Source organism: Bemisia tabaci, chromosome 3 (genome assembly GCF_918797505.1).
Source record: "Bemisia tabaci chromosome 3, PGI_BMITA_v3".
Taxonomy (NCBI): domain Eukaryota; kingdom Metazoa; phylum Arthropoda; class Insecta; order Hemiptera; family Aleyrodidae; genus Bemisia; species Bemisia tabaci.
The window spans coordinates 28,688,589-28,714,448 of record NC_092795.1 but is presented as its reverse complement, the minus strand read 5'-3'; the positions used below and the strand labels follow the sequence as shown (position 1 = coordinate 28,714,448).

The 25,860-nt window shown below is 37.8% G+C and overlaps 1 protein-coding gene across 2 annotated transcripts; it reads right to left on the bottom strand.

Annotated features, from left to right (window-relative positions):
- Positions 1 to 1,604: 1,604 nt before the first annotated feature.
- On the bottom strand, positions 1,605 to 23,876 carry LOC109031174 (nose resistant to fluoxetine protein 6). Of its 2 annotated transcripts, none has more exons than XM_019042538.2 (15): positions 23,564 to 23,876; positions 20,887 to 20,991; positions 16,552 to 16,725; positions 13,696 to 13,925; positions 12,867 to 13,078; positions 12,222 to 12,322; positions 11,544 to 11,746; positions 10,015 to 10,175; positions 9,011 to 9,176; positions 8,064 to 8,257; positions 6,919 to 7,051; positions 4,647 to 4,836; positions 3,618 to 3,760; positions 2,697 to 2,802; positions 1,605 to 2,216 (listed from the first exon to the last, which is right to left on the bottom strand). In XM_019042538.2, exons 2-15 carry the CDS (start codon positions 20,942 to 20,944, stop codon positions 2,110 to 2,112), a joined length of 2,178 nt encoding a protein of 725 aa, XP_018898083.2. In that variant the 5' UTR covers positions 20,945 to 20,991; positions 23,564 to 23,876; the 3' UTR covers positions 1,605 to 2,109. The 2 variants fall into 2 exon arrangements, with proteins under 2 accessions (XP_018898083.2, XP_018898084.2); XM_019042539.2 differs by lacking the exon at positions 23,564 to 23,876 and adding an exon at positions 22,019 to 22,435.
- Positions 23,877 to 25,860: the final 1,984 nt, after the last annotated feature.

Genomic DNA, 25,860 nt, shown 5'->3' with positions numbered 1-25,860 from the left:
TAACGGAGGAAATTTGGCAGCATCTGAATGCTCATACTCCGTTCTTCCTTATTGCGGCAGTATTGAGGCTAGATTACTAAATCGATGCTCAAAGTGCGAAACCACGTATGTCCGTTTGCGACGCTGTGGCGTACCAGTCATGTTTCTCTTTCTTCTTCTTCAATTATTTATTTTTTCCTCGGAAAATTAGTCAACGTAATTTCTTGAAAAGCTCACTTGATTTTGGTGTCTCTGGTGATGTCCGTTCTACACTGACCGTACAACGCGCCAGCTTCAAATAGATTTTGAAGTGCGCAAGCCTGAATGTATTGATGGTGAAACCGCAGAAATGTGTAAATCGGTTTGTGGCTTTTACGTTATTATACTTTACTTTTTACATGAAAAACCACTAAACGTCATTTCTTAAAAACTTCGGTGATGTTTCTTCTCTGTGTGAGGAATATTCTGTGCAAATTTCCAGTCATGGTGTTGGTTTGGTCTCCTTTTAAAAAATAAACGAGGAGCGGAAAGTATCGAACAGTGCAACCGAGATACATTTTGCAGTTTCACTATCAGTATGCTTGTTTTATAATGCTTGTCTTTGATTTGCGAGAAAGGTTATTGTACAAAATAGAACCCAAGTGTTGATGCAACTGTGAGTTTAATCCAAATTCATTCTCTGAATAAAAAGGCTCGTTTAAAAAAGTCCCAATGCACATTTAAGCCCCCTTTACGTAATTTTATAGGATAGTAATTTTAGGATAGTAAATTGCGATAGGGATTGATGAGCAAGAGCTGATGATCCTCCTGAATTCAGGAGACTCCCTCCAAAGAAAATTGGGAATAAAAAATCACTTCCTTCATTCTTGTACGAGCGTTCAAGTCTCCGAAGTTTGGGAACATCGTTTGATTCATTCGTTGCGCTGCAGCTGATTCTTTTCTTAAGGCTCCATAAATCATTGCTTAAATGCCGTTCAACCAATAACTAAACATACGTATTTCTCTTTTTTGTTTGTTTTGTCATGGAGAATTGCTCCTGAAAAAATTCAATCCTCAAGGACCACCGGACAGCGGCCCTCCTTCATATGGATACGTAATACGTCAAAATCAAAAAACGGAGCATGAGCTTAAGTAAAACTTTCGGAAATAGTATAATATAGGCTCAATGTTTCTGTTACTATTTAATCGAGACCTGATCACACCTTAGAGCGCCACGCAACATTTGGAAATCCTGGACTTATCATCAGTGCCCTTTTTTTAACGTTACAAAACATACGTGAGAGGAGGAAACGCATGGAATTGTCAACTTTCAATAAAACACTTTCCAAAGATATTTTCACTTACATTTTTCACAGTATCTACTTCTTAACGGAGGCTCATGAAATTAATATATTCTTTAGAAAATGTTTATTGATGTCCCACGTTTGGTACGAAATCGATTTAAGATTTCATGAACAGCGTAAACATTCATCAATTCTCATATTTTTCACTCGGTCGCATTTTGTTTTTGAAAAAAGAAGAAGAAATATGTCATGACACGATACCTCAGGATAACTTTTCACAAAAGCGGGTTTGGTAGATCAGGAAAGCATGTTCCGTCTTGAAAAAGTGAAGAAACAAACATGAAATGTTTAAAAATTTATTGTAACAATGAAAGCTCAACGGTATTCTTACGGAGGGATGTGACTTTAGTTGGAAAAGCAACATAATTATTGTTTCTCATAACTTTTATCTAACGTCAATGAATTTCCTTTCTTTTTAATGACTTCGATGTAACTTAAAAGTGATGATTGTATCGAAAATTACGACGGTAGCAGTCCATTAAAAAGGCATTAAGTGTAAAAGCATTCCAGTTTGTCCCTTTTTTCGCCAAAAATCTTGATTATGTTGGAACGATAATGATTTTTCTGAAAATTCGGTCACATTTTTCATCACACTCGGCATTGAAAAATTCCAAAATAGTACCAGGAATCCTCGCTACACTAAAAAAATAGAGTTGAGAAGGAAGTCATAAGAGGATCCGGAGGTGACTTAACAACGGTGCTATCACCTAAAAGGTCCCTTATACACCTACCGTCTCAATTAATCTAGTTTTGAAAATTCACTTGAAAGGAGTATCTGGTAATGACGTCACATATGTTTTTCCAGGTCTCGCTCAGAGATAATGCCTTGATGTTTATCATCACTCACATCGTGCAAACTCATGACTCCATTGATCTCACCTTTTGGTTTTTCTTCTGTAAAAAAAAAAAGAAAAAAAAGAATAATAAAATTAAGAAGAGTTTAGCAAGTGAAGCACACTGAATTTGACAGTTATGAGGGAGAGACCGATGATGAGAAGAATTTTTCGATGATCTGGTCTTTGGAGAAAGTTTGGAGGGTTATCATTCTGACGAAGTGAGACACCGTGAAAATAATGTCTCACATAAATATTGGTCTGGTAATAGTGGATTTTCATCAGAAAATTAATTGTTTGGGAGGATTTTTAAATTTGAATAATGTTTTCATCCTTATTTTCGTGAGGAATTATATGGCAGTCTAGCCTGAAAATCATTGGAAGTTCTTACGTCAGGCTTATGTTTAACTTCCCGAACAGTTCAATGCGAGTTCAAGCTATATAAATTGGTGATTAATTTTCTCGTCGAATGCCTTCTATAAATTCTAAAATTAATTACATTTGCAATGAACCATTCTAAAAAGAAAAAAAATTCCTGTACCTTTTGATCCTCTTAAATGCTTTTCGATAAGTATCGTCGGTAGGTATAATGTTAGCGTCATCCAAACTGTTGCGAGGAAAACAGCGCCTGCATAAGCCACATCCATCTGGAGAATATCACAAGTCATTATTGTTTATAATAGAAAATAATCCCTCAACACTTCCTATTATTTTAACATAAAGGAACTGACAAATCTTGAGATGATGCATTCTTAGAGTGATGCGTTGGCCACGCCATACAAACTTTCGGTAGTGATTTTCATTATTTATTTGTATATAATTTTCTGATTACATACCAGGCTGCTCGGAGAGTATAAATCGAACTTCACGGCGCTGTACGCACTGAAAGATCACTCCTCTCACAATCGCAGTGGATTCCCGGCTCAACCTACTTTTTCAGTCGTATTATAACTTATAATGGTACTTTTGTAGTAAAAATTATTTCAGGCCCCATAATAATGCAGCAGTGTTACCGATACCAAAAAAGTATTACTGGGACGAAGTTATTTGTTGAAGCAAAAATATCATTGTGCCTTTTTTTTTTCTTTTTTTGGGTAAATAAAAATTACAGGCTGTATATTTTTATTTCCTGAAATTCACAAATAAGTAACAATATTATTGATACACCCAACAATCATTCATAAATTAAGGGCTATACAAAAATAAAATTGAGAGAAAGAATATAAAAACTGTTTCGTTTGTTACAAATCACAAGGAAGAAAAAAATAAATGTCTAAAAGTTCAGAAAAAAAGTATTGGGCAATCTAAATAAATACCCTTCGAGAAGCTTGATATGTAATCAGGAAATTATAAAATACAAATTTTTGAAATTATTTTCGATAGTTGAAAGTATTTCTACTTCTTTTTAGCATTGAGTAAAACCTACTCACATTTGTACCCACTTATACTAGCGAATACTTACAGAATTAAGTAGTCTCGAATACAGAGGCACTCGGTTGAGTTGGAGCAAAGCTCCCATCACACCTGCTTGCACCATATAAAATGCATAGGATAGTCGGCTGAACACAAGATATGGCGAATAACTCAGCATCCTGTTGAGGTGCTCTGAAATGAAATAAAAATTAATTGATACTCTTATTGGTTTTTATGAAGTCAGATAGATTTTGCGTTAAGATGAAACCCTTCAATTGTTCAGTGCAGCGAAAAGAAAATTTCGGTGAAAAGAAAGTATCGATTCTAATACTGTGTATGAAAATACACAGTAATACAAGACTATTTGAACCATTTTGAAATGTTCTTTATAAAAATGCATGAAGCGCCCCGCGCAAGTTTTTACGTTATTCCAAAACGTATCAACTTACACAATATTATGATCCATTTGGGCAGATTGGATCGTTCAGACAATATTTTCAATGCTGGAATTTTCGTTGGGGCATCTTGAATTTACGATTGTTTGAAGGTAGACTCCATTTTTCACGGCGAGAAATACTCACTATAAGCGTTCTTTTTGCTCCATACAGATATTTTTATCCGCACCGATCTAGAGTGCCCCCACAGAGAGATTTCGGGTAGGTCCCATCGGGACTTTTTAGTCCAAAAACATATTCGCAACTTTTGACAGTTATCCCTTCTGCACATGTTGTCAACCTGAGAGCTCTGTGTTGAAATATTTTTCGAATATATTGTACATAGTTGGTTTTAAGACAGAGTATAAATACGTCTACCTGTGTATTTTGAGTATTCAATTTACAGCGCTGCAAGAAAATAAAACCTCATTTTCCGTCATTCTGAATCATTTGTATGAAACGATTTCTGCCATAATTAAATCCCAAACAGTTCCACATATAGGCTGAAGCACCCAAGCTAATCATAAAGCGTCTTTAGAGGTACACTGTGCCGGATCGCTCAAAAACTATAATGTAAAAAATAAGGACACCAGAGCTAACAAAGTTGAAGCCATCAGGGCAATCTGATGAATTGAAAAACTCACGTGCTTTGCCTGTGAAGCAACTATAGATTAACCATCCGAGGGCGCAGTTAAACATGATTGGTTGCGCAGCTTTGTATAGTCCCATTTCGAGTGCATCATACATGTAGCCCGGTTCGGCGCATTTCTTCAGCCAAAAGTACGAGAAATACATTCCTAAGATTGCCAAAGTGTGTCCAATCACCACTGTTGGCTAAAAGTCGGAGAAAAACATCCAAATTACCACATGAGAGGAGCATGGAGGACAAAAACTTCGGTTCGTTTTCGGAACCAGAGGAAACATATTTAAGAAACCTTGTGGTGTAAACTGTAGTACCTCCGTAAGTACCTGTAGTGACCCTGTAGTGCCCCTCACTATAGTGTAAAGTTACATTCGGTAGTCAACGCTCAGATTCGCTTAGTCATGACTCATAGCCAAAGAGTTGAACACTTGCTATGGCAATCCTATAACCTAATTTGCAAAAAACTCGCCCAGCGAAGTACTTACCCTGACATTTATCAGTCATCATTAGGCGAATTTTATTTGATTTTTTGCTCAGCAAGTTGCCCGACAATCGTCATTCGGCGGGAAGTAACATTGACCTCCGAAACTTAGCTTTCGCATCACCCGAATACAGTTCCTAGATTGTTAGTATTGTCTCTACAAAGAAGACCAGGGCCGGATTTACCTACTTGCCGCCCATGGGCCGCCCGTATTTTGCCGCACTCTTCTTATTTGTTTTAAAACATCAATAAAAACCATCCGTGCCGGAGGGAGGGGGGGGGAGACGTGCCGGGCGTGTGTATAACACGCGTTTACTCGTGTTGGACACATTTTTTGGGAAAGCCCTGTCAACACCACTAGCAAAAGTTCTCGGAACTTAGCGCAAAAGTTAAGTTCCGTAAACCTATCTCTGTGTGAACAAGGCCTTCCATTTGTAAGAAATGAACATAAAAATTATGCAAGAACAAGCATAAATGTGGTTTAATAATTTTAACTTCCGCCGCGCCGCAAACGCTCTGTGTTTGACGCAACGCGTGAAGTATTCATGAAGTCTAGTAGGCGCTGTGCATTTCACGGTGACTGCACTGTTCTTGACGTAATGCGTGAAGTATTCATGCAGTCTTGTAGGCGCTATGCGTTTCACGTCGACTGCTGAGTGCTGCTGACCGCACTGTGTTTGACGCAATGCGTGAAGTATTCATGCAGTCTTGTAGGTGCTAATATATGTTACATGCCGACCGCCAAGCTGAGGGCTTCTCCTTTTCATCTCAAGTCTTCGTCATCATTGCTCTCTGCGCCGCGCCGCTCCATGCCAAATTGCGTGTTTGGTTTCTCTCTTGACTCGACAAATTAAAGGTGCTGTATCTTGTATCACCGAAAGACGACAAAATTAGAAATTACTATACATCAGGAAATGAGAGATTTTGTCGGCTTTTCTCGTTTGTAATTTTTTTTCTGAATCCGATTTTTTTTATTACCTTCATTTAAAAAAAAATCGCAAAATTTGCCGCCCCCTAAATTTGCCGCCATGGGCTAGGGCCCATGTGGCCACCCCCTTAATCCGGCCCTGAAGAAGACCAAACTTTTTGATAAAAGGAACTAGACTTTTCGGTCATACGGAATAAATTTTATTTCAGGTAACTGAAGTTTTTGTTTGATACACGCATGGCTCGAATTATTTACAGGAGACTGGTAATATGATCTAAAGTTCTGCTTCTACAACTGAAAAATTCGGTTACCCGGTAACCGGCGCAAATTAACTTGGTGTTCCATTTGAACTGGTTATTTCAACAGAAGTTTATTGCTTCTTTTCAAGGTGAGTAACCTGTGTTTTTGAGTCGTGGTAAAATGACATCAGTTCCTACAGAAGAGCAATTTACTAAGTAACAAAATGTAACCAAATGGCATGCTTCCACATCGACTATCAACTAAGTCACTTTAAAGTGGCGGAGGATGTCATTATTCAATCATTTTATCCTTATCGTTGTTTCTTTTTCCTTGGTCACATTTTTTATGTTGATACACATTCAAAGCAATCAGTAATGATAACTACGTCTCCAATTAACTTCTTCAATATAATAGATACCACAAACGACAGTTTACATCACCACGCAGTGGATGCCGCCTGACACGTACTTTTCGGAAAGGACGCCTTTATTTGACATATACTCTTTCTCAAAGGTACGGACATCCATAGGCTGCATGGAATAAGTGAACAGAGTTTTTCTTCTTCTTCTTCTTTCTTTCTTTTTGCGAAATATATTTAGTCTACTCTATCGTCATCAAACTTACCTTTGATACTCCTTTTGATTGAGTTTTCGAAAAATAGAGTGTGTAGCCCACCAGAATACCGATCAAGTATGGTGGCAGGCGAAGAAACGTGTTCAAATATAGTCGATCAATACTTTCGAGACTGAGAGAGAACCTGCACAGAATTATGGTACAAGTATTGAACATGGCGCTTCAATTTGAAACTTTTTAACGTGCATGGGGGTATGAAAATCATCTCGTTTTCAACTGAGTCTCCTCGTAAAGGTACGTAAATTAAAGTAAATTCAATATTATTGAGGTAGTTGTTAATAAATATAAAAAAAGAGTTGTTTGTAATCAGTCTGATTAATCCTGTAGCTATGTTAATTAAGTTGAAGGCGATCAAAATAAGTCATGATCTGTATTTTACTATATGGAAAAATTGTTATTTATTATCATTTTGCCAAAACTCTTTAGTTTTATTAATTTATCAATTTATTAATTTTTGTAACTTTTTTTATATTTACATATATATGATGAATATAATAGATGTGCACGCACTAGATCAGATGATTAATATGAGTATAATAATGTTTTCTTAATGTGTTGACGTGGGGAAAAATTCACTGAAATGGTTTTTGTGGTAGCCAAAACACTATCATTTGGGGGAGGGGAGCAGGGGGGCATAAAAGGAATTGCAGTCAAAAATTGCGCATGGTCGGGAAAGGTAAACAATGCCTGAAAATGAAGTTTTTTTAGGGGTGCACATTTTCCAGTCATGAGAGGGCGAGGTCCGCTTTGAGGGGGTTCCGCTTGACCCCTCCCTCTCCCGACTATATTACTACTGAAAGGTTTAAACCTTGGGAAAGACTGTTTCTCCTTACGAAAATTATTTTCAACAAATTTAATACAAAAGTTTTAGGCAAAATCCTTTTCATTTATCATTCATTTAATTATACCTTTTTCTTACTCTTACTGCCTAGAACATGTTGAATGAAGACTTCCAAATGCCTTTTTCTCGAAACTTTAGCTTTTGTTTGCAAACTTTAAAACTACAATAATTTTGGTGAGGTTTGATTTTTTGGATGGTTTATTTTTCATTTATTATTAATTTAATTTTTTTTTTGTTGAAAATTTGTTCCCAAAATATGTATACGAATAAGTGAAATATAATACAACAAACTTACGTCGTTCCATGAAAATACACGGCAGTGAGTTTCTCTCGATAGACGATCCACCCACAGTAAAGGCTGATGGCAACTACAATGGAAGATATCAGGGTGTAAGCGGCCGCTCTGAACTTCCACAGAAACAATATGAGGAATGGCGACAATAAATACATCTGCATGTCCGTGTGAATTTGATGGGACACACTGTAGCACTAAAACGAAAATTTCAATATCATCAGCGAAATGTCACATTCTAGAAATACTTTCTTTTTATCTTATTTTTTCTGTTATTTGTAAAAGAAATTTGTATTGTCGCGCGTACTCCTCCGAGAAAAGTGCTTTTATGAAGAGGGTACGTCCGCTATTCTCGAGTTCTTTTTTCGCCCCTTTAGAAATATCAATGTGCACTTTGGAGTTTGTTTCACTCTGAAATTATATAGCTGCTGAACAACCAATGTGATCTGATGTGGAGTACGCCGCACTCTTAGGGAACTAGTCCGCACAATAGTAAAGTCCATTCCGTATCATATTACTCTGAATGTTTGGGAGCTTTATGTATACGCTGCAGAGTGAGTGAGAAACACCTCGCATTGAATTCATCAGTGTATACATGCTTTTTGAATTGAAGTACTCAGTCGGAAAAACACAAGAGCTTCAAAGAATATCACCACTAATCCATTTTTGTCTCCAACAGAATTTCAGTTCAGCCAGGTGACACGGCTTCTATTAATAATGTAGTACAGTCTGATGGGCACCAAGACATTAGTGTAAATGGAATTGTAGAAGTTGCTGTTTGAATAGCTCTACTGCCTCAGGCATAAAGTTATGAGGATAGATTGGGTCCATGTCAGCGCCTAACTTGAATTAGGTACTTTGCATCTTTGTGACAAAGTTCGTATCATCCAGGACTGAAGGCGATTTTTGTCAAGTTGTTTTAATGTGGAGAAGGAACGTGCTGCACTTACCATATCTTTTAAACCGTCAGAATTTCCAGTGTATGTTAACACTTTCCAAATGTTTTCACAATTGTTTGCCAGTGAATCCAGGACAGTGATGTTATGAGGACTTCTGAAGAAATGTGGCATAAGATCGCGAACCATTAGGGCCATCACTAAGAACAGTGGAGTGAATCTATATTGCAATCATGGGATTGAAATAAAAAATATTTTAAAAATCAGCACGTCTGCAATCGTTGATTTTTTACACTATTGAAAATTTATCATCACGAACCAGCCAGTTTTTCTGAATTAGATCATAATTTTCAACATGGAACTTATATTTACGGCTCATTTTAGAAACAACGCGTGGGCCAGTAAGTTTTTTCCCTGAGTGAAGAAAATGCAGAAGACTTGGTATATGATCGAAAGTAATTTTCAACGTCGAGTCCGAAAATGATCTCAATTTTTCCTTTAACACACCAGGTTTGGAAATTGAGGGTTGGCTCAAAAGCGGCCGTTATCAATACCCCTCCTTTCCAGGGTGGCAAAATGTCATGAAAAATAAAATCTTGAAATTTCACGTGAAATATTTCATGAAATTCCAAAAAATTTCTGAAAGATATTGAAAAATACCAGTTCCTTTTCATTTTTCGTAAAATGTTAAAATTGTGACTTTCTTCCATTTTTGTGTGTTTGAGTGCGGGTTGCACACTCTAGCCCTAAAAAATATGAAATATTTCACAGCCTATTAAAATTCCATTAAATATTTCACCGAAATTTTCAATCTTTCATTTCTTCCTTACGTTTCATGCCACCCTGTTCCTTTTTCGAAAAATTCGTACATCATCGAGAGAAACTTGGCAATATATCTGAATGTTAGTGCGAGGTTTTTCCCGAGGAAGACAGTCTAGTCTTATCGATTGTCGTAGATCAGTGATCGGCGCGAATGCAGAATTCGAAGCATGCAGGCGATGATGAATGCATTTCTTTTTTCCGCGTTAATTGAGCGGAGTGCACAGAGGAGGACGTACTTAGCGTATCGTTTGATGTAGAGAAGAGGAACGTTCAGCTTTCCACTGGACTCGAGTCGGGCGAGACCGTGGTAGGAGCAGAGCAGGCCGCTGAGCAGCGAGAAGGCGTCGATGTTGTTCATGGTAGCTCGCAGTATCATCGTCAATTCCTTCTCCACCACCTGGAATCAATCGGAAACGGAACACTTAATTAATCGCTGCAATTCACTTTCCCGAGTTTCCCGCTCGGAAAACCACTCGCTCGGAAAGCGCTCAAAAACTGACCTTAATCCTACTCTGATAGCATCGGCCCACCGGGGGGGGGGGGGGGCATTCGGGGCATACGCCCCCTTGGATCTGGATACTACGAAAAATTAGGTAGCATTTACCATATTCTGGTTAATAAACGGAACAACCAGAGAGTATCGTAACCTTCATCAAAATTATCGTGAAAGGAACAAGATTTTTCCTTACTTGGACAATAAAATTGGTGGAAGTTACCATACTGTTTGGTTGTCTGTTTGGTTTGTGGAAAAAAACATTAGGTAGCATTTACCATATTCTTTTAATATACGGCGCAACCACAGAGAGTATGGTAACTCTCATCAAAATTTTCGTGAAAGTAACAAGATTTTTTCTTATTGTGACAATAATTTTGGCGGGAGTTACCATACTGTCTGCTTGTGCAGTTTTTTAACTTGAGTATCGTAAATCTTACTCAACTTTTTTTCCCGTTTATATCGGACTAAATTGACTTAAACTACTTATTAGATGCCTCAAAAATCCCGCCATTTTCTGGGGGAAGCTCCCCGGGCCCCTTTTCGCCCCATCCGTTTGAAATGTGTGGAACCGCCGCGCCGCGCGCCGCCGCCCTCTGTCTGATAGACACAGGTCTTTCAGACCCGAGTTTTTGTCTTTTGGATCGGAAGTCGAAAGGACCTTAGTCTGCAACAGGAATGATGTCATTTTTAGTTTGCACTTGCAGTTATGGCAAAAGTTCCCTCGTATTTAGTCCTATCTCTACACAGAGACTTCGACACAAAAATTTGGTTAATACGGGAGGAAAAACACTAAATAACCCTTGCCTTCAGTTGATAATTTCAAGAGAAAATTCCAGCTAGTTTTCCTAAAGAACTTCAATAAAAACTGAGGGCTTAATACGAACGTTGCAATCGGAAGAATGCATTTTCCCAGTGTCTCAACTGTTTACTGCGCAAAATTCACCGCAAATAACGTACCAAAATCAACACAAAATTAGCGTTGATTTGTGTTTCACTTCCTATATTAACCAAAAATAACACAAATATTTTTATCAGTGTATGTAGACACTTTCACTTAATATGGTGATTGGCTCTTCTGCCCTAAAATGATTCTTCTCCCGTCGATTCCGCAATTTTAGGTGGTATTTTTGACGTTTTGGAATGAATTTAAAACAAAATTGGTAGCATCATTGCGTTTCCAGCGTAATTTACGTAAAAATAAATTAATTTATACATAAATTGAATTTAGGAGTAAGGCTCATTAAGTGACAGACGAATTAAAATACTTGCCTGGCGGACTATTTCAGTTCTGTTTACCAAGGGGAACCCAAGCAAGAAGAGAGACCGATGCGTTTCAAAAAGGATCAGCGCAAACAGAAACCGAAGACCGTGCAAGCAAGATACATCTGAATCGTCCTCTTTTTTCCGTCGATCCAGTAAGAAAGGAACAGTCCGCTTTAGAGAAAACGCTAAGAGCACTTTCATGGGCACAGCTGCCAACAAACAAAAGGGTTTCATCAAATGATTTCTGCATGTGTTATCGCAAGCGCGCCGCGGGCTTAACTCAAGAAAAGCCCAAAATTATAGTTTTGATAGTGTGCTTTTAAATATATTTAGTTGACACGATAAAACACATGGTACACATGATGATGGTTCTCACATTGAAGATGAAATCAATTCCCTTTTGACTCAACTCTCGAGTCAAATTCGACTATATTTCGATTTGTTTGTCCATAATTGACTCAAGGATTTAAAAGTGCCTCATGTAATTTATTTGCGTTAAAATTCATGATTCTGCTTTTCCTTTTTGTTGCAATGAAAAAGACTAGAACAAGGTAATGCTGAAAAACTCATTTGGAGACTTAATTCATTGAAATCTTCACTGAAAAATCTTCCGACCAATTCATTCACCTGTAAATGTCGCCATTTTAAAGGAAATTTTATTACGATAACTCATTTTATTCTTACTTGCTTCCTTGATATTCGCTGCTGTTTGCGTGGCGGTGTAAAAGTAATGGTCGGTTAGTGTGCTCAGTAAAATAAGAAGGTGTATACCAGCTAGCAGAGCCCTGAAATTGACAATAAATTTACATGAAATTATTTAAAGATGGATGGATTTTTAATGGTTTGTTCCTCACAATAATCCACCATGATCAACTCAGATCAACGCAGATCAAATTAGCCTTTGAAAACCTCGGGCTTGATTTCATATACACATATTTTTTCTTCCTCTTCTCGTATAAAGCACTCCTAATCAACAAGATTCAACAAGCAGGAAAATGTTTCCATTGCAAAATGTATTAAAATTAGTGAAAAGTGGTAAAAATTACTTAAATTGCCTCTTTTATTGTGAGCGGGAAGGGAAGTGTGAATTGAAGTTCACAGAAAGCGCCGTTTCCTCACTTGTGGGATGAGTTCGGAAAGTTTCAATGCATATTCCACGTACCTCTACAAGAAATCATACATAATATCTCCGTAGCGTGTCTATTGATCTATTTGCTTTTTTTTAAAAGTGATGTATTATTAAAGTACGTACATTCTAAAATAAAATGAACAAATAAATAAAAATATGGTTTAAACATGAGGTGGAACAAAGAATACCGGAATATTTACATGACGAGGAACGACCGGACTGTGAAGTTTTTCGTTAAATTTGTCGTGCATGACTCTTCAAACGGTATAATGTCGATTTTCAATCCGTTTTCGGTAGAATTTAATGGCGCCAGAGCTTGTTGAAGAGAGCTTTCCAAGTCGTCCAAGCTGCAGGACGACGGAATACAGAATCCCCAAACGAATTTTTGTCGTGCGAGGGGTGAAATCAGAGGCTGCAAAGGGAAAAAATGGTTCGTTTTTACATGTTTTCGACTCTGAGGAATTGACAATATCCTTATTTTCCGTAACAAGTGGCTTTTAAAGTTTCGCTTATCTTTTATTTTTATATATATTTCTTCCGTTTTACTTTTTATTTTTAAAACTTTTTCATAAAGAGACAAGCAGAAATTTCATTTGTGACAAATAAGTGCCCAGTCAAAAGGTTCATGAACTTTCATATTTTATCATTAAAAGATCAAGAATGTTCTTACTTTTGGCTTTTGGGACTCCATTAAGGCACTAAATAATACGCGCCAAAAAATTTTCCATTCATCAAAAACTTACTGTTGCATTCAGTTTTTTTTTTTTAGATTTCTTCATTAGATTTGACTTTTTACTGCCTGATGAGCACGACGGCAAAAATCGTATCAAATTTTGGACTTGTCAACACCTGCTGGATTTGTGGTAGTTGCCACCATGCAACATTACACTCAAGACAAACAGATATATTTCGTTCAGCCCTATGAGACAGAACTCACGGATCACATCTCTGCATGTCACTGCGGAGTTTCTTGACGTTTAAGTAAGATAGGACACAATACTTACAAATGTAGTACATACATATTCATACCGGTTTAATTTCTGGTCCATGGAATGGCCGATCGGAATATGCACTGTCCATAACTTCTCTCATGGATCCAAGATACGACGAACCCTTCTGAAAGTCAGCGTCGAATCCCAGAAGACAGTATTTCCCTCTGATGTGAGGATGACGAATGCTCAAACATTGCTCGTAGTCGCCATAAGTGTTGAGGTTTCCGTTCAGGAGTCCCGAGTTCAATTTTCCAGTTGAATCGTACACTGAAAAATAATGAACTTGATTCAACAAAATTTTTATCCAAAAATGTCTCCGAATAAAAACTTTATGAATATGTTACATTTGCCACGGATGTTGTGGAGCGTCATTTGGCAAAATTTTGTGGTTCCAGAAATATCAGCTATTGTATATATCAGGGCAGGATTTACCTACTTGCCACCCATGGGCCGCCTGTATTTTCCCGCCCTTATCTTATTCGTTTTGAAACATCAATAAAAACAGTCGAGTGAACGTGCCGGAGGGAGAGGGATGCATAAGACGCGCTTATTCGTGTTGGATACATTTTTGCGGAAGCCCTGTCAACACTACTAGTAAAAATTCACGGAACTTGGCGCGAAAGTTAAGTTTCGTAAACTTGTCTCTGTGTAGACAATGCCTTCCATTAATAAGAAATGAACGAAAAAATCATGAAAGAACAATCATAAATGTGGTTCAATAATTTTAACTTCCACCGCTGCGCCGTGCTGATCGCACTTTGTTTGGCGCAATGCGTGAAGTATTCCCACACTCTTGTAGGCGCTATGCCTTTCACGGCGACCGCTGCTGACCGCACTGTGTTTGACGCTATGCGTGAAGTATCTATGCAGTCTTGTAGGCGCTAATATGTGTTACATGCCGATCGGCGCGCCGATGGCCTCTCCTTTTCATCTCAAGTCCTCGTCATCATTGCTCTCTGCGCCGCGCCGCTCCAGGCGAAATTGCGTGTTTGGTTTCTCTCTCAACTAGACTAATGAAAGGGCAGCCAACCTTCTGACACAAAAATGTCACAGACAAAATTTAGATTTCATTGTCAAACCAAAACGATCAAGAATGTTCATAAATGAGCGTTCTGACCAAATTGCGTGTTTGATTTCTCTCATAACTCGACTAATTAAAGGTGCTGTCTTTTGTATCACCGCATACGACAAAATTAGAAATTACGATACTCACAGGAAATGCAAGATTTTGTCGCCTTTTCCCGTTTGCAATTTTATTATTATACCTACATTTAAAAAAAAAATTACAAAATTTGCCGCCCCCTACATTTGCCGCCATGGGCCGCGGCCCATGTGGTCACCCCCTTAATCCGGCCCTGGTATATATCTATATCAGTATATAGGTAAATATCAGAATATAGGTAAATCCGATTTAAAATTCTAGCATTGTGTCTGTTACTTATCGGGAAAACTTCTCTTCTACGTTTTCGATAGCTCGGCGCGTCACGTGTTTTCCGCTGTTGAAGCAAAAAAAAGGGACAGAACGCCTTCATAATTTCAAAAATGCAACCCGGACATTCATAAAGCAAGAATAGTTGCATTTAGTCGTTGCGTCGCGCTCTTTGGCCAATTTACGGACTAAATTTTGCATCTAAATAATGTAGATGACATAGCCGCACGGAATAAATATGTGGCCCAGATCTAATTTTATTCTTAGATGAAATTGTCACCCCTAATTACCAGTGGTGTGGCGTGCTTTGCGATATATCGGTTACCGTTAAAGTGCGTAATTCAGTTATATACATTAACTAGTTGAGACAATACTTTTTATTCCTAACTGAAAAGCTCAGCGAGCGTCAAAAAAAATTTTATTTATTTTTTGCACGAAGACGAGCACTGGAAAAAAAAACACATTGGATCTCGAGTCCAGACTCTTGAAAACATTGACAAGAAAAAGGACTCTTGATTCAATCAGATTTAAGCTTAAATCTAAAGGAAATCCGCTCAAATTAAGAGGCTTGGTTATTGATTCAAGCTTAAATCTGATTGAATCAAGAGTATATTTTCTTGTCAATGTTTTTAAGAGTCTGAACTTTAGATCCAATGTGTTTTTTTTCCAGTGAGGAATGACTTTTAGAATTACACAAGAGGCCTATAGGAGGACTGACAACATAAGAGGAGTCTCTTCTGCAGGCATGTTTAAATAATTGTTGTTTTTTTTTCCTTCTTTTTTTAAATCACATTTATTTATTTTATACGAAAACTTCTCACCTTCCACAATTTGATCAAGTGGCATTCCTCAATCACTCAACCCACCGCGCCCCCTCCTCCACCCCCGCATTCCTCAGATGCTGGTTCTCGTTAATGAGCATCACACATTCTCCCCGCGAGTCGTTGTTTTGTCTATAGAATAACTAGTTAAAGTACATTATCGTCGGACATTCTGTAATTTAACGGGTCTCCTCAGTTATTCCAACATTCACAAGTTAATGTATAGAATATAACGGATTACGCACTTTAACGGTAACGTATAAATTGATTTGCCATTCAAACCTATGAAAAATGATCGATAAACAGGATGCTCGCAACGAACACCTTAATAATCGATTCTTAACCGTAGCTTCAAATCAGGCAATATCAATAATCGATCGTTCACTCCTTGCTACTGCTAATTACAGCGACCGGACCTCAATTTATTTGGATCTAGCTAAAACATGTTGCGGTCCAGCAGACACAGTAAGTGAGCGTTCCGCCACACCTCGAGTTGAGATCCAGCCCCAATGAATCAGAGATGACAGTTTTATCCTATGAATTGCGGCTGAGTTCCAAAAAGTAGGATTCGGTCCTCAATAGCCACAACTTTTTATTCTGTGCTGAGTAATACGTAGGTATTTTAGTCTTAACAGATACTTACTCTGTAATGCCCAATATTGCAGCTGGTTGAGATCTTTGATATATTCTTGCGTGTCCGCGAAGCAAAGGTCACTCAAGTTACTTCCTCGAAGGGTGAAAGTCGGGCTGACATTCAGCAGTCCCTTAAGAAAATTCTGTTCGTATTCTCGGCTCAAATCTACTTTGCCCAAAACCACTGTAAAGAAAAGGTACAGAAGACTTTTTACACACTAGAAAGAAAAAAACACATTGGATCTAGAGTCCAGACTCTTAAAAACATCGACAAGAAAAAGTACTCTTGATTCAATCAGAATCTAGCTTAAATCAAGAACCAAGCCTCTTAATTTAAGCGGATTTCCTTTTGATTCAAGCAAAAATCCGATTGAATCAAGAGTATTTTTTTCTTGTCAATGTTTTCAAGAGTCTGGACTCTAAATCCAATGTGTTTTTTTTCCAGTGCAGAGAACTCAAAAGATCTTACCATTCAAGGTTATACAAATACTAGCCGTTATCAGTTCGCTGTGAGAGCTGTCACGCCTATAGCAGGGGAGTGTCCCTGGACCCCCGGTTCCTCGCTTCGCGATGAACTTACGACTCGCTCCGCAAGCCGCCCCTCATGGCTATTAACTTTTGAAATAATTATAATGAGAAGACAACATCTTAAATTATGGAATTTTAAAAATCTGACCAAAAATTCGAGTTTCCCATCGAAAAATACCGCCTGGCGCCAAGTTTAACGAAAATCGATCGAAAAGTAGCCCCCGCCACCAATTTTCACAGAAATCCGTCGAAAAATACCCCCTAAAACCTGAAATCTCGTTCATAATGCTGTGACGTCACGCGATAATAGAATTGATCCTGTTCGGCTCGATGCGCGTGAACAACCTCGTATCTCCAATGCATTACTATAGGGAGAAACAACTTTTCGCTCTTGCGGGCGCCCTGGGCAACGTTTTCTGATCGGAATAATTTTGATCAACTCCTCACGACAATTGCTAAGCGTGTACCAAGTTTGAAGGAAATCGCTTCGGCCAATTTTTCTCAAGGGGGGGGGGGGGCAGAGTTAGCCGTTACGGCAGCTTTATATACAGTAATGGTTGTTTGGTAAATGCATATATTTGAGGGTGCCTCAACAAAACGTAGTCATTATTAACACCGTGGAAAAGAGAGATCTATACAAGGTGACACTTTAAGAAAAATATTTGTGCTCTTGTGTTATTTTTGGTAAATTTAGGAGATTAAGCATACGAAACAATCAAAATTTTATGTTGATTTTGGTACAGTTTACGTCGAATGCCGCAAAGAAAAACAATAAAAAAACTAGACAACCCCAGCATCAACCGGAAGCCTGTGTTATCTTGTGTCATATTAACCAATCTGCTGTGTTATTTCTTCTCTCCTCGTAAGTCAGCAACAAACCTCGGCAGGTGGCAAAGCAGTTCTTTTTACATTTTAATCCATTTTATACAGTGGCGTGCCGTGAATTTCGATGTATCGATTGTTCTGCCATTTAAACCGAATGTAAGGAATCGATTATTAAGGTCTTCGCTGCGAACACCCTGTTTATCGATCCTTTCTCATAGGTTTAAATGGCATAACACTCAATATATCGCAAAGCACGCCGCGCCACTATTTTGATATAATTAATTCTGCTCGGTTCGATCAACAGATATGATTTTTTTTTTACTGCCATTCAAATGGCCAGATACCAGCGTTGTCGACCTGCAAAAACCACTACTGATACCAATATTCTTGTTGATCCTCTCAAACACGCTATAAAGATGATCAATATTTTTTTAATGTAGAATACCCCTCGAAAGATCGATCATTTTAACGGAGGAATGCCAATACGTTGCCAATTTGTGAGAGTCGGAACTGTCTCTCAATTAACCTTGAATCGAATGAAGAGTTGAAATTCATAACCTGATAAGAACCATTAGGTAATAAGATTGTGCTAAAACCTTTGAACTCCCATTGACCTTTGAACTCAAAATATTAATTATTGATTTTAATCAAGCAAGGAATCTCAGAAACTTACAAATTAAATGTAGATATATAAAAAAAAAAAAAAAAAAAAAAAAAAAAAAAAAAAAAAAAAAAAAAAATAAACAAACTTCCTCACTTGAGCGTCCTAAAAACGATTTTATTAGAACAGAGAGGATTATGTAAAACAATTGAAATTTAACGGGGCTCATGCATAGGTACATTATTGATTATTCGTAAATAGTTTAGATGGAGGAACAGCAAGATTACCGATTGGCGCGAAAAACGCCATTATCAGCGCTCAGCTATATGTAACCTAAAAACTTAACGCAATGTGCGGTCTTTCGTGATCTCCTCTTTCTAAGCTCCACAAAAAACTCTCTCAAGAACTTTCAACGGGGAAAAAAAATGTTTTTGCACGCATAAATTAAGGCGAAGCGAATTTTGCCGCAGGATGTCATCGATTTTTTGTACTGAAAGATGAAGCTCAAGCACATTAATCTCGACTTGAAAATTTTCCGGTGTTAATAGGCTGAATATGAGACTGCATGTTTTAAGAGTCACATTCTACGTATGAGCAACGACTCCCATCAAATGTTGTCAATTTTATCGCTATTAACTCTAGAATCGTATCGAAGCGTAAGTTTCGAAAATTTTGATCCGAAATTTTAAGGAAAACTAACACTCAGTTCTCTCGAAATTTTTTCTAAAAGACCCACTGCGGAGACAGATGTATTTGGAGCATTTCATCTCGGGAACGGAATATCTTGGGAGTGCGCTTCAGGAATCTTCTTCTTCTAAAATATTAACTAAGTATCAAACTATTCTGCGAACATGCCCGTTGAAGTTCTTTTTGCAAAAGAATACTCTTTTTACATTTAAAACATGGCACGCTGAGAAATCTCAAAGAAAATTTGTGAAGGGCATCAATTCCAATTCTATTTTCTTTTTGCCAGTTTACTCCCCTGCTGCTTTGGCAGACGTATAATGCGTTTAATTACTGTCAAACATATATCTCGGTATAACACAAAATCTGGAGAGGAAATTTTGCATCAGGATATCACCGAAAATCTTCAATTGAACTGTTCCTCATTTAAAGTATGCCTACGCTAAAAACTTTTGAGCTGTGGTTTGCTACTTCCATTGCGATTCCCAAAGCTCAATACTGCCGTGCTAAGGAAGAACGGCGTATGAATATTCGAGAGGTGCCAAATTTCCCTCGATAAAATGTTTATTTTTGCAGTAGGTTATGAATATTTTTCATTAAAATATTCAGGAAATTCAGGTAAAATTGCGAATAAAATTATCTAAAAAATTAGAAGGAAAATATTCATAAGTTTACCAGGAAATTTTTGTCTTATCCAAGAAAATTTGGCAACGCCTGTAGGTACATACGGCGTTTTTCCTTGGCACAGCAGAATACTTTCAGGCGCTGTTATAATGAGGAAAAGCCCAGTTCAAACGTATTATAGAAGATCGTTTTTGTTTTTTTTGGCAGTCACTATGACCTGCAATGTCGTCGCGTATGAATGAGGACACGTTGTCTCAGTTCATTCATTACTATACCCCAAGCGAATTACTCAACGAGTTGTGAGTAAAAGTGCAAGGCTACGATCAAAGCTGGTGACAGCTTTTATTTTATTCCTCTTTTCTCAGGTGCACTTATCTCTATTGATAATCTACGTCTTCTTCCTCAGAATAAGGAATTTTAGACCAGTGGACTTCATTTACCAATAAGAATGATTCATCCCTCTCACCCTTGGTCCCCTTATTCGTCGGGAATCCTGAAGCAGATGCACGGAAAAAAATACGGTTAAAATTACCATACTAGTGGTTTGTTTTTAGTGGAATTCTCAATTTATAGGAGCCATAATCAATAATAAGTATATATTTACTATTTTGTAATACTTTTACGAACGTAGTAATATTACTAAGGAAGTGGTAAAAGTATTTCACTATTTAATCAAAAGTTCATTTGAAACACTCCTTGAACGATACTTTTTTAGGCATTCCATGAAACAACACCCCACACTACTCCCTACTTCATTGGAGCTTGGCTATGGTAATGCTACGGTATACTCTACGACAGGATCTGTTGTTGATCATTACACTCACGTTAGTGTATCTGATTTACCATTTTATTTTTTTTAGTGAAAGCAGTTCTTGCAGGCTGGCAATACAGGAATTCATCGATGCATGTGCACGAAGAACGATTCATATTTTTTTTTTTTTTTTTTTTTGGGGGGGGGGGATTTGTCCTGAACGCGATTTTTTAAAATAATTCCAAAAGCTGCCAAAACAGTACGACTAATCTGCCCAATGATCTCTTTTGCTTGATTATGTCAAAATGATTAAACCTCTGTTTTTTGTTTACCAAAAGGCGACAGAAGGGTGAGCACCGTCACCAAATGTATCTCTAATTCCTGGATCATCTCGTCTGTTTGAGTGTCTACGGCGGCAGCAGAGTTATTTCTGTTTCCTGAAAAAATAAAAAGAGTAGTCTAAGTTATACTGATCAAATTACTCTCGTCGAATTGTGAAGATCATCATGATTCGGGGTCGATGTTGGGAAGGTGATAAAAATTGACCCAATAATCAATTTGTAAGCCACGTGAATTATCGCTCCAGCAAAATGGCAGAGCATCGAATGTCTCAGAACATTAAAAAGTGACTTTGATTATGTAATGCTATTGAAGTTACCTCTAACGTGTTGATCTGGAGATATTTTTCATTAACTACTTTATTAAATGTAAGTAACAAACCATTACAATTCTTCTGCATGCGTATTTTCCTTTGTTCACATTCCGGACATTCTTCCATCAAAACGAATTCCACATGCTGTTAGAGACTGTTTTTGTCCATAAATTAATCGGTTTTCAAGAGAAATTTATTTTAGTCCTATTTTTAAATGATCGCCTTCATTTTTTCAGGATCACTTTCAGGGCTAATATTTTTACATGATTCCTTCGTAGAGATTGAAACTTTCATGGGACTTCCTATCAACTTTTTTTGAAAAATAATATCAATTTTGAAACTCGACTGCGACGTTGTAAGTCTTCACTCATGTTTTTTAATATTTTTTTCTTTAAATCTAAATAAATCAACCAACATTTCTTTATAAAAAAGTTAGTGCATTTTCTTTAATAATGCGAAAATAATCTCAGAACAAATGAAAGAGACGTTTTGATTTGGTTTCTTTTAGAAAAATACAGCAAAATCATATTTATTGAAACTTAACAATGATAGCACGGCTGGCACGGGCACGGCACGCATTTTTCGACTTTAGTCATCCATTTTATATAATTTGAAGCCAAGAAAGATTCTTAAGTTGGGTGTAAGTAATTACTCCCAATCATCACAATCTTACAAGCGATTAAAAATTAAATGAATGTGAGTTCAATAAATAAAAATGTTTGTGGTTTTTTGTTCTGTTTTTTGTTTGCGGTTGCTACCGGTTTTACCGATTTGATATTCTCGGTAAAACAAAAAAAGTGCAATGTACATACCTAATGAATTTTGAAGATGAATCTACACGACGAAACTTAATAATAGTAATTTCAATTAATACATTTGCATCGAAAAACTGAGAGATACTTTTTCTTAAAAAATAAGTAAACTCGTTCGCATCATTCGCACGTGGGATTCCGCACATGTCTGTGTACAATATTGAAAGCTTTATATCTTTTATGGTGGTCAGCGAGTGGACAAAATACAGTTTAGCACGTAGCAATAGATTACAAAAGAGTAAATTCAACCGTGCTGACATACTCCACCGATAATTAAAAGAAATTAAAACCAAAGAACTTTAATGACAGGATTATTAGTATCGAGCTAATTTTTTCCTGTTACAAAATTGACTTCAGCAAGCCAGTCATCGTCGTGACTATGAAATTTGCTACATAATTTAAACAAATGATAGTCAGCGTAGAATCATTTGTCATTCATTGCTCCATTACTCAATGTCTAAAAATAAAATAAAAGAAATCCTCACTTGGTCCATCTACAAATCGCTGAGTTTGCAATAAGCTGACAAAAATTTTGTTCGTCTTATAATTTGCAGTATTGGACCTCTTTTCCCTCCTTACTCAGACTTACTCATGTCTTTTTCCTACTTTTACGATCCCTCCGGGAGGGGTGGTGAGGGTTGCGGATCGGGGGGCGTATACTCCCCCCAAATTTTGAGAATTTCGAAAAACTTTGCAGGTCTGATCACGTTGGCTTCAAATTGTAAAACTGTAATTCATTGATATGGGGCCTCCTAAGGAAAAGACCTGTTTAAGGAACGACTAAGAATTCGACTTTTAGGTCTTGACCGCACGTGGTTCGCGGAACCTCAGGCGAACTTTTTCCCGGAACTTATTATAACTTCGCTATAGTTTACTCCGCAAAATCTCGCTTCGTTGAAATAATGCATCCGAAAGTCCCGCAAACCGCGCTCGTGTGGACGAGATCTCAAGCCCAATTCACACCATCAATAACTTTTCATCCAACTCTTGGATGCAACTTGTCGAATGAACAGTTTGATAGTGTGATACTGACGAGAGAAAACGGCAATTTGATGAAAAATTGAACGGAAACTTGAATTTGACGTCACATTCAACTTTTCGTTCAACTTTCTATCCAATTGGCGGCCAATTGGGGCGCGAATTGGATGGAAAGTTGAACAAAAAGTTGAAACGAAATCTTCCGACCGGCATGAGCCAAAGCTGCACTGGAAAAAAATCACATTAGATCTAGAGTATAGACTCTTAAAACATCGACAAGAAAAAATACTCTTAATTTGAGCGGATTTCCTTTTGATTTAAGCTGATCTGATTGAATCAAGAGAGTCCTTTTTCTAGTCAATGTTTTCAAGAGTCTGGACTCTAGATTCAATGTGTTTTTTTTTCCAGTGTGTATCCTAGGCTGATGACGATATCACACTGCAACGGTAAATAAATCAACTCTTTTACGTCCAACTTTCCATCCAACTATTCGTTCAATCATATCGGATGAAAAGTTCGATAGTGTGAGTTGGACTTTAGATTAATTTGAGCGGCACGAGCTTTTACCTGTTGAATCGGGAAACGACGGAGGCTCCTCTCAGGAGCATTTGCTACCGCAGAGATCAGACAGGAACATCCATAGCTGGTAGATGAGGGGCGCGAAGACGAGGATGAGCGGCGTCCCGATGAGCGCCAAAGGGGTGAGCAGCAGGGCCAGCGGCGTGAACACGAGCGTCAGAGGATTGAACGCTAGGGCGAGGGGCGCGAACATATGCGCGCGGTGCGTTGGACGAGCGCAGCGGCGAGGAGACGCAAACGGCGAGACGCTCCCGACGGGTGGCCGAGCCAATTTGACGCCCGACGCCGACGCCCGACGCCGATTCCCCAATTAAAGACGCTCCGCCGAAATGCGATTGTTGTCCGCACTCGACGCTTTTCTTCTCGTGATCCGAGCCATCCTTCTCCGCAGTCATTCTCGTCGCTCTCTCGATTCGCCGCCGTTTTCACCGCTCGTTGCTGCGTTTCCGCCCGGCTCTCGACCCGGCATGATAAGGCGAGTTTTCGCCAGTTGATTCGGTCGACTTTTCAACCAGCGGCCGGATAATTGGAACTATGTCGGCAAGACTAAAGTACTGCCGCGCTAAGGAAGAACGCCGTATGAGCATTCGAGAGCTGCCAAATTTCCTTCGATAAAATGTCCATTTTTGAGAAAAGTTATGAATATTTTTTCTTGATATTTTCAGAATCTTCGGATGAAATTGTGAACTAAATTATTTGAAGCATTGAAAGGAAAATTTTCATGAATTTACCAGGAAATTCGAGTTTTATGAAAGGAATTGTGGCAACGCCTGAAGGTTCATACGGCGTTCTTCTTTAGCACGGCAAGAGTAGGTACCTGTATACTGCCGTGCTAAGGAAAAACGCCGTATGAGCATTCAGGCTTTGCCCAATTTCCTTTGATAAGACACGAATTTCCCGGTAAATTTATGAATATTTTCCCTTCGATTTTTCAGATAATTTTGTACGCAATTTCACCTCAAGTTCCTGAAAATTTCAAGGGAAAATATTCATAACTCTCCTCAAAAATGAACATTTTATCGAAGGAAATGTGGCAACTCTCGAATGTTCATACGGCGTTCTTCCTTAGCACGGCAGTATACGGGAGAGTACTGCCATCTCTGTGCCGCTCTCTGATTGGTTCATCAGTTTTAGGCTAGCATGGAGCTCCAAAGTTTGTCCGATGTAAACAAACCCGACCCAGAGGAACACGTATTATCGGCTGAGATACGAATGATAATCGCACTCAATGGTTAATTTTCGGCAAAAATATTTATCAAAGTTCGATCCGAACTCAATTCAGAAGTTGGATACTTAAATTACATTTTAATGCTCGCACTTGATCAAATTTAGGATAATTATCACTTCTAATTTTTTGAAGAAAAAAAATATATATTCATTGTACTTGCCACTTACGATAGGACTAACTAGTTCATTAAAATTAGTTTATCCAAGAAAAAAATAGAAACAAAGTAAAGACTATACCACCTCGACTTTCCAATTCTTTAATTCACGCAAGTGGAATCTTTTCAGATTGTATTTTTTTAAGTTGAGCGATTAAGTATTACTTATAAAATCGGTTTATTAATTACTAGGTAATGTAAATTAGGTTTAAAAATAGGGTAAGAGTTAAATTTAGTGATAAATGCAAAGAATTGGAGTTAAATGTACGGCGAAAGTAAATCATTGTGCGAAGAGCATATCACTCGACTGCGGGAGATCACTCGTTGGGATACTAGATTAGTTGTTTTTTCTAACCGTGCGTTAAAGTCTCCTAGCCTATTTCAATAACTGGAATAAGTTTAACTCTAAGAACTTCACTACCGTGTAATAATTAAAAATATAAGGACGTAAGGTAAAAGTCTATTTTTCTCTACTCATTGCTCGCAAAGTGTAAATATTCAGACGTTGCCAAATTTCTTAGGATAAAATACTCATTTTTCAGGAAATTTTCTTGAAATTTCCAGAAATGTCAGAGTGTATTGCGGCGACTGATCCCTGATAAATTCAAAGAAAAGTATACACACGTTTGAAAGGAAATTAGTGTTTTAATAGATAAAATTTGGCAACGTTTGAATGTTCATTAGACTTTTTTCCTTAGCAATGCAGGGTTGCTAAGAGAATGAGGCCATAGGCTGGGAGCAGACCCAAGGTAAAATTTAGTTTATTTTTGCGTGTTTCATAATTGTTAACTCTCCACGAGGCTAATCTCACATCATTTATGTGCCTTTTTAGTCCTAAAAAATGTTCTTAAAGAAATGAAATCGAATGAATCATTGTATTAACTTACATGTCAACGCTAATGA

Excerpts from the sequence above, each read along its gene's own strand:
- LOC109031174 (XM_019042538.2), bottom strand. The coding sequence starts at position 20,944 with ATGATCCAGGAATTAGAGATACATTTGGTGACGGTGCTCACCCTTCTG. Across the intron at positions 3,761-4,646 it reads TTGCTTCACAGGCAAAGCAC|AGCACCTCAACAGGATGCTG; the intron begins GTGAGTTTTTCA and ends ATTTCATTTCAG. Across the intron at positions 2,803-3,617 it reads ATTCGAGACTACTTAATTCT|ATGGATGTGGCTTATGCAGG; the intron begins GTAAGTATTCGC and ends GATATTCTCCAG.